The 20298-nt window shown below is 44.6% G+C and overlaps 1 protein-coding gene across 1 annotated transcript; it reads right to left on the reverse strand.

Moving 5' to 3' along the window:
- Positions 1-40: 40 nt before the first annotated feature.
- On the reverse strand, positions 41-14676 carry CD83 (CD83 molecule). The gene is made up of 5 exons (XM_087737377.1): positions 14501-14676; positions 14242-14372; positions 3930-4146; positions 3713-3816; positions 41-1891 (listed from the first exon to the last, which is right to left on the reverse strand). The coding sequence occupies exons 1-5, from the start codon at positions 14541-14543 to the stop codon at positions 1733-1735; spliced, it is 654 nt and encodes a 217-aa protein (XP_087593503.1). The 5' UTR covers positions 14544-14676; the 3' UTR covers positions 41-1732.
- Positions 14677-20298: the final 5622 nt, after the last annotated feature.

Here is a 20298-nt window from a genome sequence, read left to right on the forward strand (position 1 = left end):
TTGATGTAATTATGTCGGTTGTAAAATAAAATGCAATTGATACGGAGTATTTCTGGGTTTATTTGCCATATGTGACACACAAAAACAAAGGGTAGGTTACATCTGAATTTTTATTTCAAGTATGTTACACACATTTATATGTAAAAATTGATTATAAAAAAGCAAATGTGGCATTAATTTACCATGCTTTGAGTAAATTGCATATCCTTTGTAACCATTCTTCTGGTCAGGAGCCCCTTGGACTCCATCAATGGAGACATCCACCCTGCTCACAGAGGCACTACTGAGTGATATACAGTGCTTTCCTTCCATCAGCATTTCAAAACTAGCCAAAGGATTACAGAAAGAGCATCCTTGTCACAGCCTGGAATTCCAAACTGCAGTAAAAATCCTAATGTTGCAGTTTAACTCTTGAAGGATATCTCTTTTTTTTTTTTTTTTAAGATTGTGTTCTTAAGTGCTTGCAAATTCTTATGTTTTCGCTCAAATTCTCATGTTGTGGCATAAACACCCGCAGTCACTCTAGACTCCTCTTGCTTCACCTTCTGCATCAGCAGCCCAATAAGGGAGGTTCCTTGATTTCAGACTCCAGAATCTCTCTTGCTTTCTTTGGTCCAAGAGGACAAGCCTTCTCTCCCTTATACTGTGTGCCTGAGTTCAGCTTTTCTCATGTCCTTGTTTCACGTATACTACACACTGTCAGCACCAAAAGCAGGTGCTCGTATGCCCCATCTTCCATTCCTATATCTCACAACTGACTTAATACAACCCAAAGATACGGATGGTTGACTTCTTCCAAGACGTGGCTTTGGCCATCACTTGTGTAACTTGGCTGACATGGGTGTTGCATACATTTGGCTTCGTGTTTTATAAACCACAAAAATAAGTCATCTTTACATATCCTTAATATCACAGGCTGCTTCATTCTTACTTTTGTTGCTTTAAGGTTAAAACAGTCTCATTGAAACTCCCTATGGATTCCTATGGAGATGCCTCTGGGAAATAACTGACTGACCTGTTGTGCAAATGCATCCCTACTTCTCTTGCAGAGATTAGAAAGTTCCTCTCGGTCCAGAAAGATTTCCAGAATATTTTCTCCCTTCTTACATTTCAGCCCGTCTGTCACTCTCAGGTTTAAAAACGAATGCTGATTGATTGATCCAGGACAAGGGCATGAAGTTACCTCTTCAGCTTATTTGAACATCACATGACAAGTTACATCCCATTTGCAGTAAAGGCACTCCATCCAGAATCAGGCCCAGAGCACGGAACAGGGACAGCCCCGCACACTTATCTTTCCATACTGCAGCACCTGTTGCGTTTGCTTTTGAAAGATGAGAGCCGTGAGTTCAGTGAAGAGCTTAATCCCCTGGCTTCGCGCTGCCACGGCCTCCCTATAACCTGGCCTTCGTATCACAGGCGTGTTCTTGCTCAGAACAAGAGGGCTGCACAGCAGAGTGAAATAAAGTTGATGTCAACTTCATAATTGCATTGTAACACCCGTGTGTAGCTGTAATGGTATTTCTTAGCCACCTGACTCCCAAAAGTTACTGTAGTGCATAACAGCGCTTTTTGAAGGCTTGTCCAGCGCAAGCAGATCACTGACAGGTTACCTATACTTTCAGGCTGTTCTGAAGAGGCCGTATATTAGCGTGTATTTCCTCTTTGTACCACTCGGCCATCCAGCTCGTGTCGTGTTTACTGATGAGCCCACGGTGCCGCCAACGTCAACTTAGACAGAACTTGAAGTAAGCTCGTTTTTGCAAGTGCTGTTGCTGTTTAAATCCTGCAAAGTTGTCATTTCATGTACGTTGATGACGGTGAGCATGTGTTTCATATCTGGTCTGGATTTTTGATAATTGGGAGACATACTCTCTTTTCTTAGACACGTCTAAAAGAGAAAACAGAAAGGAAAGCTTAAAACTGAGAATTTCTATGAAAGGCAATTTTTTGTAAAGTTTGAAAGTTTTGCTTTTTCTCCTTGCTAACCATAGCTCATTACACCTTTTCCATTTGTTTGTCACCAGAAGCACACAGTACAAAGAAAAGCTACTGTTTCTTGCTCAGTCAAGGAGCTTTATAGCACAAAAGACTTAGTCACAGAAGGAAATTTATATTTAATTCAAGTTTTCGTATGAACAGGCCATGCATCAAGCTCTTGCAAGTGTGTTTCCACCTGCCTTCAATACAGGCCAGTGCCAGAAATATTTTCATCACGTTGCAAAGTAAAGCCCCAGTCCTGCCAACCAGTCTTAAACGTAATGTCGCTGTTGAGTTTAGTGGAGATATGGCACCATCTCCACTAAAGGAGAGGACAAGGCAACCTGTAAGAATTTAACAGGCGTTTTAAATAATGAAGCTCACTTGTGAGATCAGGGCAATATTAAATCTTGATGAAAGCTAGGTTGATACCTGAGACTGGACCTCACCCAAGAGTAAGATACACATAATTCCACCAGAGTGGTTATATCTTCACTACACAGCTCTGCTTTTTTTTGACTGCACCACTAGAACTAGGACTTTTTTTAAGTATGGGAAGGAGAGGTTTCTGTAGAGATCTGAAATTCTTTCAGGACACTGAGCACAACAGGGGCATCTGTCTCTTCTGAGTGATATCCTTGCTTTCATACTTTCATCCTAACAAATTCCTACAAGATTTATCTTGTCAAACTTTAGGCTGAATGGCACAAATTACTGGCAGGATTGTCAATCTAAAAAAGAGACAAGCATAAATTTAATTGCTCCCTGAAGATACATGAAAAGCTACATTTAGCTGCAGCTAATTAGATATTCTCCAAGCAACAGTTATGATTCATCTGCTGAGGAGCAAAACAAGAAGGCAAATATGAAATAGGCAGCAAAAGTTAAATTTGACCTCCCAAAATGCTGGGGTTGGTTTTTTTTTGTTTTTATTTAGAAATCCAGCCCGTGTTGCACTGTACCGAAACCCGAGGCTCGTGCCACCTTTAAGCCAGGAGGCACAGACCTCCTGGTTTTTCTGCACGAGGGGATGACTTCAGCACTACCGCAGACAAAACATAGTTTTGCCTCTGTGAACTGAGCTTCCCGAATACCTCTTCTCCCCACCTTTCCCAGAACCACCTGCCAGCATTAAGGGTATGGATAAAAACCCAAGGAGGTTCTTTTCCAAGGATCTCAAAATGTCTGTTTACCTAAAAGATGGAGCTTCACAAAAACGCCCATCTGAAATGGGGTTGTCACCAATTTACAGGTATGGAAACCAAGGCAAAAAATAGGTGGACTTGAACTTGTCCATCATGCCACCACACAAAGCAATGCCATAGGTGGGGAAGGATGCCAGGGCCATGTGCTTCCATCTCGGGCAAATGCTGTTCCCAAGTACCAGACCAGAAGAGCTGTTGATGTGCCCTTAGACTGAAGAGTAGCTTGCGCTCAGAGTAACTGGAAGCAGAAATGGGCAGCGGGGTGCAGGAAAATAACTGTCTGGTTTGAGTTAGATCAGGGTGCAGTGAAATGTTTTCTCTCTTTGGGACTCCACCCTGTGTTCCTCGTGCACCCGAGTTTCCTCTGGCTTTGAAAATATTGTGTGAGTATTTAAAGGATTTGATCATAAATTAAGTATGAACACCAACTTCTGACCAGCTGTGTTAAGGTGGTGCTAGCAGAGAAAATGAGTGGGGTTTTTTTGTTGGTTTTGGTTGGTTTGTTTATGACAAAGGGAACTACTTACACAGGTAAAAAAGATGAGCAGCAAGTAAAAAATCCCAAGGCAAGTCAGCATGAAAAGCTCAGCTTTGTATTTTTTTAATTTTTCATCTTCTATTCCAGGGCAACCTAAAATGTAAAGCAAGGTGTTACATTGTTCTGGTGTTTGTAAAATATTTTTAAACTGTTATCTTCATGAAATGCCATGTGGAGCATGGGATGGTCAAGAGTCTCTACTGTACCTGTTACTTTTAATGTGACTGTGCTGCTCAGATTGCGTTCTCCACTCTGTTCCCCCAAAGCGCACTTATATGTCCCACTGTTTCGGCTGGTTGCGTTTTTGATCCTCAGTGAAAAGAAGGTGTCGTTGGAGAGCTCCAGGGACCCCCCAAGTTCTTTTGGATAATGAGATTCCACATCAAGGACTTTCCATGCTATTCCTTTGCCATCTCCAGCCATCTGGAAAAACATAAATATATTTCTCATCTTGGGCAACAGTGTCATTCTGAGTTTTAGGGGAAAGAGAGTTTTAAAGCCGGGTTATAGCTGAAAATGCCAAGGCTGAAGAGAGGCGGGGGGGAACCTCAAGAGCGTCTAATACGTTCATGCTCACAATCAAAAAGTATTTGCTTTTTTGCTTAAATAGACACTATATTTATAAACAGATACTGTATAGCTATTCTGTAATAGCTTCTTCATCTGCCTCACCTGGACACAATCCTGGTAGAGATGTAACATGATAAAAGGCAGCGGTAGAGTTAGCTCTCAAAGGGTCTACGTAGAGGCCCCAAAAGAGTTCAGACAGAGAGAGAGAGAGTCCACGGGGATGGAGCTGAGGCAGCAAGAGGCAGCCCTACCCGGCTGCTTAGCGGTGGCTCTGGGGACCAGAGGTCCCCAGGAGAGCATGGCAGCAGACGGGTAGGCTCCACCGCTGCCTGCGCTAGCCCTGCCAGCACACTTTCTGCCATGCAGCAGTGGGAATTAAACCTGCCTACCCAGCAGACACGCCGCAGCATGCTGGCTCTGCCAGCACGGGCTGGCATCCTCCCAGCGACCCGGCAGCCCAGAGCTCCTTGTGGGAACGCAGCCCTGGAAACTGCACTTCCCTGTGCCAGTTTCTGTGCATCTGACCCCTGAAACCACGGTGCCTCTCTGGAGGAATGGGGGTTTCCCCCCCTCCCCTCCCCTTCCCTCTTTATTGGAACCAAAGAACAAAAAATTGTTTCGACTCCTTCAGATTCGGTTGCGTGAAGGTCACAAGCAGGTTCTGGTGCACTTGGGGAGCATTTGTATGTTGAATTTCTTAATTGTAACCAGAAGAGCTACATTCCTTGGCATTGCTGAGAGGCTGCTGGAGGAATGAAGTATATTCCCAGAACAGTTTGTACTGTGGGGTGATAGGATGCACTGAAAATGACAATTGGCTGGGAACCACAAAGAAGAGAGAAATCGCTAACTTGATTTGAAAGATGGGAGAAGGGTTTGAATTAGCCCGTGTCCATTCTTATTCATCGACGTTGCTCCCTGGGATTCAAGGCAGCGTGCCCTCCGTGAAGGTTTCCTGAATAATGAATTCAGTCTTTCTGTGGCCCAGCAGAGCCAGAGCCACCTCATACAGTCCAAGGCTCAGCTTTTCAGCCAAACCCATAACTAATGTAATCCAAGGCTTTTTTATTATTATTATTTTATTTTAATAGACACATTTTTGGTTGCATATTGGTGCTTACTTTCTATCAGTATAGCTACTGCATCAGGGTATAACAGTTACACTGTAAGTTATTAAAATTAACACAATTTTCTCATACTGAGCCTAGGAGTATCTGGTTTCCCTTTCATGCATTTGCATGAGGAAGGCGTACTCAGGAGTCTGGAGAGAAATATGGGCCTGATGCTCCATTATACTTTGCTACTTTTGCAGCCCTAAAATGGTGTCAAACAAGCTGCAAGTTGGGGAACTTTTCGGGAACTGGGGAATCAGACTAAAGCACAAGATTTTCACAACTGTAAAGATCCTTTCTCAGAAATGTTTGGGTTTTTTTTAGTGCATCAACTGAAACACAGAGCAGTAATTCCCTGGGGCTTTCCACACTTTACTCAGCAAGAAGGAAGAAAGTACCTTCTTCCTCTTAATCCCCCAGTAAATTTACCCCAGCTTCTCTGTCTTATTATGCTCAGCCCCAAGCAGCTATGAGACAAGCACTATCTATGGTGGTTTTCAGGCTGGAGGGACTTCACTGTGCTACAGGGATTTAGACCTTTTCGGGCCCTGCACATTTTCGGAAATGTGGCCAGAGGAATTCCAATACCCAGGCTGGGCTCAGCTCTGGTTACAAGTGGGTCAATAGCAGTTAAGGGGATAGAGTTGACCTCCCTCAGATCTAATTTTTGCCACTCTCCCTTCCCTTACCACCCCCATCCTCAGTGAAATTTAAAACTGCCCACAGGGCAATAAAGAGAACCAGCCTGGCTGCCCTTTGCATTGCCCTAAAATGCAGATAGGAGGTCTGAGCTAGGCACAGAAAATTAGTTTTGTATTTCTCTTTTTTTTTTTTTTTAATTCACTGGTAGCACAAATAATTGTTGTCTTCGGTGGTAAACAGTGCTGTGATTCTTGTGGCTGAGACCTGGGAATCAGAAAACACTTTGATCTTTGTGTATGCAATTGTAATCGCCACAGCTAATGTAAGGGAGAAGTAAATTAGAAGTCCATGTATCCTATGCCTGACCACGTGCTTATTCCCAGTGAGATTTTTGGTAAATGATTTAACTTCCCTATTTTATGGGGACACTGAGGGATAGGATTGATTATTGCCTCCAAAGCTTTTCGAGGTGCTCAGCTGCTGTCGCAAGCACAGCGGCGGTGACGCTGGAGACAAGCAAGTCAGAACTTTGCCTTGCACAGACCTGTTCTGTCCATGGGGCTGCACAAACAGCCTTTCCCCAAAACAGAAAAAAAGTTACTTTGTGACCTAATCTGGCTCCCTCGCTTGGGGGGAAACGATCTGGATGGGGGTCGCGGACCTTTGCATTTGGGGAGGATGAGGACCGGTTCATATGTGTGGGTTTAATTCGGGGTTTGCATGCCTCTCTCCATTAAATCTCCCCTTTACTGAAGAGTGCAGGCAAGCAAGACAGTCCATGGTTGGTGCTGGTGTGCCCAGCAGCCTCCCCACATTTTTTAGGCTACAGAGACATCTGGTGGCATTTTTCCAGCCTCTACACGCAGCGCATCCATCCCTACTCAGAGATCACAGCAACCTTTTCTCTAATGCCTGAACTAAGCCTTTTTCCACTGAAATCTTATCTCCTATTACCTTACCAAAAAAACCATCAACTCCTCCCTTTTTAAATTCTCTAAGTAGCAAGGAAACATCTGAGCAAATTTGCAGAGTGTGTCCCCATATCCCAGCCATGTGAAAGGAAGTCCATGAGATGTTCAGCAAGGTCGTCATTCTGCCTCTTGCTCTATTCAAGCTAACCTTTTTTCTCCCCAAACCTAATTAAAATTACGAAAATGCCACTTTGTTTGCCACCTCCTGTGAATTACTTGACAGACTCTCACTAGACAGATCATTTCGCAGCTCAAGCTCCTATGATAATCCAGAGCTAATTCATGCCAAGTCTCCTCCAGGTGATACCACAGCCCAAGGTAAATGCTAGGGGTTTTACCTAATTAATTCCACACAAGCTTAGAGGGATCGAAGCGAGCGCTGTCGGTGGCAGCAATCCACTTGTGTAGGGACCATTCTCTTCTTTAATCAGCGACAAAATATTTTTCCGCCCGCGTTTTGTTTGGGCTTCGTTCCCCTTCCACCTTGCTGGCGAGCAAGCTGCAGCGTGCCGGCTCCCCCTGCTCCCCACCTCCCAAGGGAAGAGAAAAGGGAGGTGGCCTTTTTCTGCTCCCATGTTTGCTGTTAAAGGCTTTACCAAAATTCAAAAGGCAAATCATGCCTTGCGCAGGGGACCCGTAGAAATGCTGCTGAATCTATTTGCATTAAAAGGGTCTTGTTGCCATGCTGGCTGCTGGGGGTTACTGAACCAAGAATTTTGCTGGGAAACGGGGACCTGCAGGCTGGCAGCTTCATTCCGCCTATCTGCATAAAACTACCCATTAAGAAAATTAAACAACAAAAGAAATGTGAGTTTATGTTTATTGTCACATATACATTGGCCAGCGGCAATGTCTGTGACAGGCTTTTTCAGAAATCAGCTGGGGGGCTAAGTCTGTTGTTTTCCATCACCTCCAAAGCAATGAGAGGAAATGCTACCTCCAGGGGCTGATACTGTCCAACACCTTCATTAACGACCTGGATGATGGGGCAGAGCATGTGCTCAGCAAGTTTTCAGATGATACGAAGCTGGGAGGAGTGGCTGATACACCAGAGGGTCGTGCTGCCATCCAGAGGGACCTCGGCAGGCTGGGGACACAGGCCGAGAGGAACCTCATGAAGTTCAGCAAATGGAAATGCCAAGTCCTGCCCCTGGGGAGGTATAGCCCCAGGCACCAGGACAGGCTGGGGCCAACCTGCTGGAAAGGTCCTGAGGGTCCTGGTGGACACCAAGTTGACCATGAGCCAGCGATGAGCCCTTCTGGCAATGAAGGCTAATGGGTGTCCTGGGCTGCAGTAGGCAGAGCATCTCCAGCAGGTGGAGGGAGGTGGTCCCTCCCCTCTGCTCAGCCCTGGTGAGGCCACACCTGGAGTGCTGGGTCCAGCGCTGGGCTCCCCAGTACAAGAGAGATATGGACATACTGGAGAGAGTCCAGCAAAGGGCCACAAAGACGATTAAAGGTTTGGAGCACCTGACATGGGAGGAGAGGCTGGGAGAGCTGGGACTGTTCAGCCTGGAGGAGACCAGGCTCGGGGGCATCTTATCGATATGTACCTGATTGCCAGGGGGATAAAGAAGCTGAAGCCAGACTTTTCTCAGTGGCCTCCAGAGACAAGACAAGAGGCAACGAGCACAAACTGAAATTCAGGAAATTCCATTTAAACATAAGAAAAACCTTTTTTACTATGGGGGTGGTTGAACACTAGAATGGGCTGCCCAGAGAGGATGGGGAGTCTCCATCCTTGGAGATACTCAAAGCGCCACTGGACGCAGCCCTGAGCGACCAGCTCTAGTTGCCTTATTTTAGTCAGTTTAATTGAAAGTTATTCTAGTTCCCAAAAGCTTGAAAACACTCGGTCTAAAGAGGTTGCGATTTTCCCCACATGTATTTTCTAGTCAATTGACTGATTCCTGTTAAGTTTCTCCTAGCCCGGAGCTTTTTGGTAAGAATAGTGATGGTGATACAGTGGATATTAAAATGGGATAGGTTTGATATTGATTGAAAATACTGCTGAGCTGACACATTTCTGTTCTCTGACTGGATGAATTATGAGAAATAGGTAGAATAATTAGGCCTCCAAAATTTAAGTGCTCTTCAGCAAATATTTTTTTTCAGAGAACTAAAAACAAGGTGAAAGAAGGAGGAGGAATGCTTTTCTCAGACCTAGCTGGCTGAGTTTTAGCTGCAGTTTTGAAAATGATAGTGCCACTAAACAAAGTGCAATTTAGCTGCAGCATGATATGATAGTGCCACTAAACAAAGGCAATTCACACGTGCTGTAGTACTTACACCCAACTAATCAATTAAAACTTAATTTTATCATGTACATGTGAGAGCAAGCAGTTGTTAAGTTAACTCATGTTCTCTGCTCTCATTAAATACCTTTTCTCATCGAACTTTTCCCAGACTAAGGTGGTATGTTGGCTCCCAGGTAAATCAAAGTGCCAATATAATCCACTTTTCCCATAAAAGCAAATTTTTATTTCAAACCAAATGGTTCAGGTCCAAAACTGATGTCAGTTTGAAGGTGGAATGTATTAACATTAATTTATTTTCTTCTGAGGGTGGGATGATTGTAAAAATGGTTTTGTTTATACCAGGAATAACGGCCAAGTTGAAATGTCTGACTGCTAAAGAGATCTAGAAACTATATACAGCCAGAAGGAATTTATTTTCTGAAGTAAAACATCTAGAATTCTGGCAATACCCGATAGCCAACATATAATGAATCACAACTGAGCTGAAACCGCTTAATAGGTGTATTTTTCAGCACAAAAACACTTTCACATTTGATTAGTGCTGAAGGTGCATCCATATGGTTCCTATACAGTGTCATGTAGACACCAATGTTAAATTTGAAAAAAACAGACATAAATTGTGGGCACATGTGAATGAACTCTGACTGTGCTTTAGAAGGGAAACAAAAAAGAAGAAAAGAAAAACCAAAACCCAACCCCAAAACAACAGCAAAGGAACTGCGTGTGACACATGAGCCAGCTGGAAAAGCCCTCTGACTCAGTCACACAGCCTCTTTATTGTTTGGTTTTTTTTAGCTAAGGGCATGCAGCTTTAGCTCATGTCAGGCAAAAGAATTGTTTTGGTCATGAAATCATTTCCACTGCTCCCTTCCTGTCTAAATCATCAATGTGTTGGAGCTACTTGGAGCTGAATAGATGTCTGAGGAGCATTTGACTGCCTTTCTTCAGGTATGTTAGAAGTTAGACTGAAGTAATTCAGCAACTATTTACCTATGCTAATAGATAGCATCTATGCACATTTAGCAAAAGTAATTGCCTTTGAAGGAAGGTGCAATTAATATTACATGTCTATAAGGTTTATTCTTATTTTGTAATATGACTTCCCCCTCTAATTCTGCCACGATTTTATATTTTTCAGGGAAGCGTTATAAAGTTAACAGACTTCTCTCCACTGAAGTACAGCCTTCTTTCCTCTTCCTCAAGATTTGTTTTAGATTAAGACTTTTCTGGCTATCACATGAACAAAATAGTGAAATATCCACTGGGACTTCATTTGTGTGTGTATAAACTTGGTTTTCAAACTGGATATAAAGTGATAATTATGAGGTTTTATGAAGTGGTTCTCATTTTCAATGTACTACACAAAGAGAAACTGTTCAGTTTTCAATAGCCCTACGAGGCAGAAAGGCAAGTAAAGTTTCATTACCCAGATTCTTGTTTCATAGGTGGGCCACAGAGATTCAAATCAACATTTCCATACACAATTCCCAGTGCCTGGGTGCTTATGCAAAAATAACCTAGTTTTCAGTTCTCACTTGGCAAACTTCCACACTGCTCATATACGGTTTTATGGCATGTAGGTTGCCCAGCACTCCTAAAAATGGACCTCTTTTAAAGGGTACCATCATTATGAAAACTTCTCCCTAGTTTTCTCATGGCCACGTAGTGAATGGGATGAGAGCTGCACCAGGCTTGGTGCTCTACCTTCTCCCTACTTCAAGCATTTCTAAGTAAAAAATCGTTTTGTCTGAGCTGACTAACCGTGGTCCTGATTCCTCACAGAACTACTTACACACGTGACCATGCATGCAAATAACTTGATTAGCTCCAAGGATACTGGGTGCACGACAGGTTGAACACATGCACGCCTTTTTGCAGTATGAGACATTAGCAAAAGTGAAGGAACTGTTGAATGCAATCCTTCCTTTTTACATCCAGTTGGATTTTGACACCAGAATATTAACTCCTTTAAACAATTATTTCTCCGTGCAAAACTGAAAAAGCAAGTACTTTTAAATAGCATCCTTTTTTTTTTTTGTTTAAGTAGATCATAGCAAACTATTTAAAAGTACCCCTTAATTGGTCAGAGCATGCAGAGGTGCCCGTAGGAAGGAGGGCGTTGTTCGCCAAGCATTCACCCTGCACAAACAGCTGCATATGCAGCACCGTAACCGTTGTCGCCATCATTTTTTTTAAAGCAGCAGAAGCAAAGGTTAATTGCTTGCATTTACTGCACAGTTCAAAGTGACCTCATACAAAAGATTTAACCTAACAGCTGCTTGAACTTTACAGTCTGAAATTTCATGCCATTTGTTGGAATTACCTTTTAATTAGCCCTTTGGGGGGTATACGTGGTGTTTATTGATTAAACCTTCAGTAGCTGTTTTTTAAATAACAGATTAATTCTCTATGTTGGGTAGCCCAGTCATGCTCTGCCATTCCCCCACCCTTCTTTTGCGGTGTTGGGTGGAGACAGAGGCATGTGGCCGAGGAGAGGAGAGAGCTTCAAGCTGCTGCCTATTTAGCTAGCCCCACAAGTAGAAGTAGTATTGCTTCTTCAGCACACAGCACTGAGCCAAAATTACTTTTTCCTGCTGAGAGTCAGGCTTTTTAGCTTTGGTGCTGTACTTTTCCTAATATGGCTGCGGCCATGGCTTGGGCTATCATCACCGAGAGTGGCGTTAACTGCCTGTCCCCGCTTCCCTCCTCTCTCCTGGGATGAGTAACCAGAAGACTGCAGTACCATGGCTGGTGTCATCAACCACTGAGGATGGTAGCAAGAGCTGAAGATAGCTACATTTTGTTCCTTATAGTTTTGGCAGTGCCAGCAGAGGAAAAAAGCATGAGGCCCCGTCATGCTGGGCACTGGAAAAACAGTCTTTTCCTGAGCAAAATGGATGAAGCAGGAAGAGCAAGGAGACCATGGAGGGAGAGGAGATTGGCAGGACAGGGCAAGGGAGGTGCAGTGGCAGTCTGGACTGTAACAGTCTGACTGCTGCAAAGGGCAGCAGCACCAGTGAGGGCTGCCAAGAAAGGGGCACACACAAAAGGCGTCATCACCCTCCCCTGCATGTGCAGTCATTTTGTGCCCAGGTGGAACTGTAAAGAGCTACGAGACAACACAGAATTGGGTTTAGAGTGTTTCCTTACACTCTTTCATCAGGGCAATGGCTTTTGGCTCCTGTTTGCTGCCTGTCCCTCCCAGCTGCCACTGAACTCAGAAGGTCATGCTTCTGGAGGATCCCCACACTTCAGCCTGCTGAAACTGTTTTCATTTTTGTTGACTTGTGACACTGGGTTGGGGGAGAATTTTCAGGGATCCAGTCAACCTCTCCATTTATTCCTCCCCCACCCCTTACCACTGCTGCTCGGCTCCTCCAGGTCCACCAGACTGCATGGTTTGCCTGCAATGAGCTCCCTGCCCTGCCTGGACTCCATAGGAAACATGGGGCCTTAAATAATTATCATGCATGTGTAGGAAAAATACATGTCTTTATCCAGTTTTTGAAGAAGAAAGCAAAAAAGACTAAGTTGACACCTATCCCAGCTCCCATAGTAATGTTCAACCAAATGAATTATACCCTCCTCTGTCTCCCAGCCACACTTAGTTCAGCATTTTGGAAAAAGAAGGTGACTATAGATGCTGCACTTGATGATGGGCTGGTAGCCAGCTGTTCGAAACAGCTCCTTCAGAGTTAGATACCTTTGGGTTGCAGTTGTCATCTAGTCAGCAGGCAGATGCTCATTGTTGTACCAGCACTGAAACTCAGATGCATTGCAAATTTCAACCACAGAAGCCCTATCTAATAACGCTGTTTGTTCGTTTACTGTAGGGAATAATTTTAAAACTATATCTGACCAAACTGCTGGGGAAGCCAAGGCTGTGGTTTTATGTTCTGGCAGAGATAAATTAACAGTTTTTACCCACCAAAAATAGGTTCTTTTCCCTTCCCTTCCCTTCCACTGCTCTCCCATCACATGGGAAAGTAATTCAACTCTGTAATCTTATTTGCAGATTGATTTTCCGCTATTACAACAAGCAACAGCGAGCTGGCTTAACAGGCAACCAGAGGACTACCAGGACTGACCCATGGTAAGCAGCAGGAGTGCACATCTGGGAGTAAGGAATGGGGGAGAACAAAGCCTTCCTTTTTTTCCTGTTAATTTGGCTCACACCATAAGCTGAAACTATGCACTGAGATGCAAATACATAGTGCCATACAGCAAATCAACAGCCACTTCTTCAACCACTGTGCAACTCTGCCTCTCTTTCTATGAGACATTTCATCTTGAAAGTGTTGAACAGGACTTTCTGCTCATTAGCCAACTGATCAAACAGATGGTCAGCAGGGCTCTCCTGCTTTGGAGACGGAAATTCTGAACCAGGGCAGCCAAGATTAGACTTTTACTTCGTGACTGCAAAGAGATAACTCAGAATTTCTAGCTCTCCATCAGCCTTCTGCATACCTTGCCCTTATGCCCACCTCCACTAGCCAAATCTTCCTAAAGAATAGCAAGTACTTGTCTAGTTCTTCTATTTCAAAGAAAAAGATCAGCTCCTGTTCGGGGGGGTGGGGGGTGGGGATTAACCAAGGCACAGCATCATTGATCTTGCAAAGTTTAAATACCAGTTTTTGCTCTGAAGAAAAATCCTGGAAAGACTCCTCTTTGGAGTGGTGTCTGTACATGGGGCACCACCTGAATTCTGATCCCTGGAAGCCAGCAATAGTGAGATAGAAAAGCAGGCCAAGAGCAATTCAGGGATCACGCCCAAATAGTCTGTCTACGATGACATGGAAAATGCCTGTTCTCCATGATCAGCTCAAATGCTTTTATTGCTGCCTTATCTCTGCTACACTGAAAGGTGGATGCCTTTTCATAAAATAACCCATTTTGTACAAGACAAGCCAGTATCAGGTAGGAAAGCAAAGCAGACTGCTCAAGTAACTTGGACTTTTTTCTTACTTTATACCAAGACACTGTCTGGTAGGTGATTGAGGAGTCCCGAAGACCTTTACAGGGCAGCAGCACTTCTTCAGCACATCTCACGGCAACATCTGGGACCGCCACAGAAACCCCACTGATCAAGCACCAAACTGCAAAGCACAGATACACATCACCTTTAAAAGAGATTGCCTAGGTAATCCTCCCTGTCTTCCCAAAACACACCCCCACAAAATCAATGTGAAAGACCAGAATGAAAAAGGCAAGGCTCCCCACTTACCATTGCACAGGATGATGAACAGAGCATAGACTACGGAAGACATGGCTTTTGCTGCTTCAAATCACAGAGCAGCAACAGCGTGCCTCTTCGCAGGACGGACTGTGAGAGCAGAGTGAAACTGCTACTGCTTCTAGAGTGATATTTCTGGAGGCAGACTGGGGAATCCCCCAGATGGCCTATCTTGAAGTCCCCCGTCACAGGGAAAATCCCTACGTGTAGGAGCCAGTGCTCCTCCCATTATATCTGTTAGGTCACTCCCACTTCTGCAACTGCCTGCACTGGTAGCACCTCACCTCCCTTTTTTTCTTTTTTTTCCCCCGTGTGTTTATCTGAACAGAAATAAGGTTGATCGTGGGGCACTGTGAGTCAGTGTGAAGGGCATCAAAATCAGCACTGAAAGAATCTCTCTCTCGAGTGACAAAATGCAGGGGAAAGGGTTTGTCAGCCTCCCAACATCCCCTCTCAACCTTCTCTCTGCAGGTCTAACAGAACAGTGTCTGTGCAAAGGTTGCCATATGAAGTGACATTTCTGAAACCGCATTTAAGCCCTCAGGTCGTAACACCAGGAGGACACTGTGACTTGGGTCTAAGGGCTAAGCAGGAATTTACAGCATGACTGAGCAATACAAACTATATTTCTGTAGTGTTACATGTGTAACTCCCCATGTAAGCACTCATGACGTAGAAGCAGCACTCCTTCATTTATTTTGTCGTTTTTCAAGACAAGCAGGGGCAGCTGGAGTGACATAATTCTACCAAATTATATGCTGGAAAAGTTCCTTATTAAAAAAAAATCAAGGCAGCTCCCAGAAGAAGAATCATTTGGACACCCCCTCTAGATATCTGAAACAGAAAAAAAAAAAAAAAAAAAGAAAAAAAAACTCCTTTCCTTGTGATCTCTAAGAGCTGTTTCCCCTTTCCCCCTGGAGAATTTTTGAGGAAGTCTGAGGTTGATCACAAAAACATTTACAAATCACGAAACTCAGAAAGTTGCTGACGTGTTATTTTTGGAAAACAGTTCTGGCTGCTGTGTTTAGGCTACTGAGATCATGATGGAGAGAAGCCATTTAGGAGGCCCCTTTTAGAGTTCTGATGGGTGAAGGGTCTATGGTCAGCCCCTTTTGAAAACCAGGTTCCTGGAAGCCACATCAGGCTGGGCACCCTGAAGCCCACTCACCTCTAGAAAGTTTTGTGAGGAGAAGTCAGTTTGACAAGTCCTCGGCATGCAAAAGTCCAACTCAGAGAGGTAAACGCCGTGGGTGGGTAACGCTTTCGGAAACTCCAATCTGTTCAGTCAGGGAAGTCAGACAGCAATTTCACCAAGGGCCTCGCTGTTGAAATAGGCTACCTATTTCTAAAGATTTTTGCTTGTATCTTCATTGACTGACATAGTAAATTAAAAAAAAAAAGAAAAACAACCCCCAAAAAAACAGGTTCTAACTTTATTTTTCTCTTAGTGTTTTCCGGTTTCAAGGACCTCAATCCATTACTTAGAAGATAGGTACAAGTAAAATGTAAATCCCAGTGGATCTCTCCAGAGTGAGAGAAAATCCTGAACTCTAATAGAGTCCTTGAGAAGACAGAACTGAGGGGTGGCTGCTGAAGGAAATCTCAGAGAAAAGAGGGCTCCAGTTAATATATTTCACATCTGTTCTTCACTAAAGTGATGGCTCTCCTGCTCCCACGAGTCATCACACATCAAGCCCACCTCCAAGAAGGGCAGTTGGCTTTCACCAAAGTGCCTCTTTCTGTGAGTCCTGCAGAGCTACATATTTACCTTTCATAAACCAGTCAAGAGGCAAAAACCTTCTCTACCTCCCTTTTCATTGTGGGGAAACCCCCAGTGAGCAAACCACAGTAAGCTCCTGCCCCTGCTGTGGGTCAGCCCACTGCAATCTTTCCCAAAACGGCCTGACCAGATGTAGTCTGGAAGGGCTGTGGCATGCCTAAGGCTGAGGTCACAAGCTTGCCCACACAGAAGTGCACTGAAGGTAAGCATAAAGGGTCAGGCTTCAGTTTGATCTGGGAAATGGACACGCCACGCACGCTTGCCAAGGTGATATTAAACAACATTCTTCCTTGATTGGTTAAAATACAGGAGTTAGGACTCTGAAAAACACGTGATTTTTTCCCTCTAGGACCGGCATAGCTTCAAGAAAAACAGCCCTTTTCCTCCAGAAGTATTTGCAAGCTCAGCTGCTGTTCCACAGCACAGTATGTGAAGCAAGAGAGGAAGATATGAAAAACAAAAACTGAAACTCCCTTTGCTGGGGGAGGAGAAATCATTTTGCTTCTAAACTTTCCCTGGTTGGGATTTTTTTCTTTAGGGAAACTTTGAACCAGGCTGTACTTTCCGTCCTAACTTTTAATACCCTTTATATGGTTCAAAGAGCAAGCCTGTTATCTCCAGAGCCCTGGAAGCTGCTTAGAGTTTCACTCCAGTCCTGAGCAGTGGAAGCAATGGGAGCTCAGTGGGACGGGTTCGGCTGTGGGAGTGAAGAGGCAGTGACTGCCTGTCAGCCTTCCCCGTGAGAAACAGATCCGCAGCTTTGCAGGGCCCTCAGGAACTGCAGGAGCTGCACGGTTATGTGAATAAGTGGAAGTTTCATATTGTTCTGTGGACCTAATGAGACCTGCTTTCCTACAGGTGTGTCCTATTGCCTCTTCCTCTCCTTCCCTTGCCCGTACCACTTGCTACACCAACCGTAAGCCCTCGATCTCACTGAGCAAGAAGCACCATCTGCTCTGGTGGGTCCAGAGCCGCACGTGATGACTGACATTAGCAAGCAGCGTGTAAAACGGCTGCGTTCTGCCTACCTTTCCCTTAGCAAGGGCACTCATTTGGATCTCCTTCTTTGACCCAGCTGCTGATTTTCATGAATTTCATAGGCACTTAATTCTCTTTGAGCCCCGATCCCTCTGTCAGTTTGATAGAAAGCAGGTTCAGAACATACTGGCTGATAGACAGCCAGATGGCATGATCACAGAAATTTCATTCTCTGTGGGAAATGAGGCTAGAAGCACAAGGATGTGGGATGGATTCATGGGATAAGGTTAAAAAGTCAAGACTGTATATTTTTTTCAGTGTTGATAGAGCCTTGAGAATGCTGTTCATGGAATCGTATCCTTTTTTCTTGAACCAGGTAGGAACTGGCTCCCTCAGACAGCTGGGTAATGGATTTTTCTTTTTTTTTTTTTTTTTCCAGTGTGTGGCTGCAAAAGATATGTAAGATTCCTTCTTATTTCATGTATTTGCCTCTGAGTGCCAGCGTTTATCAGAAAGCACAGAGTTTAAAAAAACCAAAACCTTAGGTCTCTACAAGGAGTACAGAGGTCTCCACAATGAAGAATCAAAGGTTAAGACAGAGGTGTCAAAACAGTATTTAGCATTTCTGGCAAAGCACAGATTTTTCTGTATTGGGATATGATTATCAAATTGCCATTGTTCCACTTCATTTACGTTCCTGCTTTGAATAAGGTCCATCCATGTGCCTCATCTCTATTGTGAAGCCACTGGCGAGGGGGGGGGTGTTCATTTATTTTTATTATTATTAATATCCTGTGCAGCAATAAAAACTGTCTGCTTCAGTTCAACTGACAAAATGAGGAAGGTTTTTGTTTTATGTTTTAGTAGACAACTGTTTTTTAAATAGTATACAGTGTGTAACATGGCACTGTCAGCCAAAGGAACGGTGACAGAAGAATCCGCAGCCACAAATGGAGAGTAGTCACGTATTTTGAGGGGCCCAGCACGAGCTGCAGTTAGTGTTTACTTTCCTGTCATGCTAGGATCTTGACGCTCACCACACCAACAATTAAAGCAACCAAGAGTTTCCAAATTGCAGCTAATGAGAGGTACGTAGATTACTCACAAACTGGAGTTAGGGAAGTTTAAGGACAAAGTTGTCTTCTCTGCCCCTTCATGGCAGGTGTTGGGTCAGGGTCTGCCTTTGCTGTTTAAACAGTGGCAATTCAGCAATACTGAGAAACCAAAACACTGGAACTGTGACCCGCTGGACGGCACAGAGCTTTGTGCTACAGATTGTCTCCCGTTGCCAGCTCAATAAATAACACCCACTTAATTACACATAAACAGCCACTCCTCTGAAATGCCTGGACTTTGGAGTGAGCCGTTTGAGATGTGCCAGCCCTCTTTGTCAAAGTAGTGATTAAGCATACTCACGCAGAAATTGAAACGTGACCCAAAATACAGACTCAAAATGGAGGTATCCAAAATCAGAAGCCTCTTTAGAAACTGTCGGCCTGGGAGTTTAGGAACTGCTTTTAAGCAAATGGGAGCAAGAACTTATCCCATGTCTACACATGCGACTGTAAGAATTGGAATAAGGCTGTACTGAAGCTCCATCTAGCCCAGCATCTTGTCTCCAACAGCAGGCAGTGAGTTATTGGGTAGCCAAGCAGGCCAAGGTGCTGCATTCAAACTGCAGTGTCCGCTGGAGGTGCACATTGAAATCTCATTTTTAACAGGTCCCTGGTTCCTCGTTTATCATCAGCATGCTAGATGGTGCTGGCATCACCAGGACTAGGGACATCTTGGACCACAGTTTGCAGATTTTGGTGGACTCTTCTTCTCCAGAAGATAAGGAGCAGATTATTGCCTGCTGTCTTTACTGAATTCTGCAACAGTAGTCCCCACGTAGCCCCAGCCTTGCAGAGCTCCTTCTTGGACCTTGCATCTCCTTACCACACCCAGCCAGGCACTGTTTTAGTAGAGACCTAATGTTCAGCTGGTCTGCCCCCAAATCGTGCTGTGGAAATAGTCCTCCTGATGTTCCTCTCTCCTTTCTCTTGCCTGTACATCCTCCCTAGACAGGCATGCTATGGGACTTCTTACATTGGAAGAGAATGAAGGCTCCCAGTAGGTCACCTTGTACTCCTAGCTGATCCCATGGCCCACCAGGAATGTTAAGCCAGGAAATCCTCCTGGGAGCTGCCTGTGCTAACAGCAGGTCTCACAGGGTGCCCTGACCGTTGTGCGCCATCTGGGGACCCAACCATGCACGCAGACCAACTGTGCCAAGTTGCAGCCCCTCTCCTGGTGCCTCCAAGACCTCTTGTTGTGGGGTGGGTTTTTTTATACCTTCCCTATCTGAGGTCCCACTGAGTCATGGGACTTCCTGATCAACTTCCCCCACCATCCCCAGCAGCAGAAAGAGGAAGCCTGGTGACGGGGTCCTGGTGACTGCGGGGCCTATATCCATTCCCTTTTCCTCTCAGGTCTCCCAGCACGGCACCAGTGGGCACTGGCTCCTCAGATGCCTTCAGGGTAGTGTGCCCTGCATCCCCCTCTCGTTCCCTATCTGTACATTCCTGACCCTTTGCCCCTGATCTTCCTCTCTTCTCTCCTTTGTTGTCCCCCGCAATCATTTGGCTTTCTCCAGGTCTTTCGAAGAGCATAAGATCAGAGCAGGCATATACTGACACTGCAACAGAATACTTGTCTAGCCTGAAAAGAGTTAAGGCAACTCACCCCTACTATGTGTAATAACTTTGTGCCTTCACCAAATTGTCTTCTCACCATATGCCCTCTTTTCCAGTTCATTTACAAATAGGTTAAACAGCAGGAGCCTATGAACAAAACCCCCTCAAACATCACTGGAGACCTCCCTCAAGTGTGAACGCTGGCCGTTTATCCTCCTCTTTTAATAGGTTATTTACATGAAGACTTTTTCTCTTGTCCCACGGTGCCTTAATTTCTTTCAGAGCCATTACTGATGGACCTTTATGTCTTTGGAAATTGTTGCTGGGATTCTATATGGCTGACCTTGTTGTGGTTT

Source organism: Nipponia nippon, unplaced genomic scaffold (assembly GCF_047370975.1).
Source record: "Nipponia nippon isolate SJK-2023a ecotype South Korea unplaced genomic scaffold, ASM4737097v1 scaffold_1, whole genome shotgun sequence".
Classification (NCBI taxonomy): Eukaryota; Metazoa; Chordata; class Aves; order Pelecaniformes; family Threskiornithidae; genus Nipponia; species Nipponia nippon.

What these genes read in the sequence shown, in the direction of transcription:
- CD83 (XM_087737377.1), bottom strand. Translation starts at nt 14,543, where the DNA reads ATGTCTTCCGTAGTCTATGCTCTGTTCATCATCCTGTGCAATG. An exon ending in AGACAGTGTCTTGGTATAAA is followed by an intron (nt 4,147 to 14,241) that starts GTAAGAAAAAAG and finishes ATGTTTTTCCAG; the next exon opens with ATGGCTGGAGATGGCAAAGG. An exon ending in AGTCACATTAAAAGTAACAG is followed by an intron (nt 3,817 to 3,929) that starts GTACAGTAGAGA and finishes TTTACATTTTAG; the next exon opens with GTTGCCCTGGAATAGAAGAT.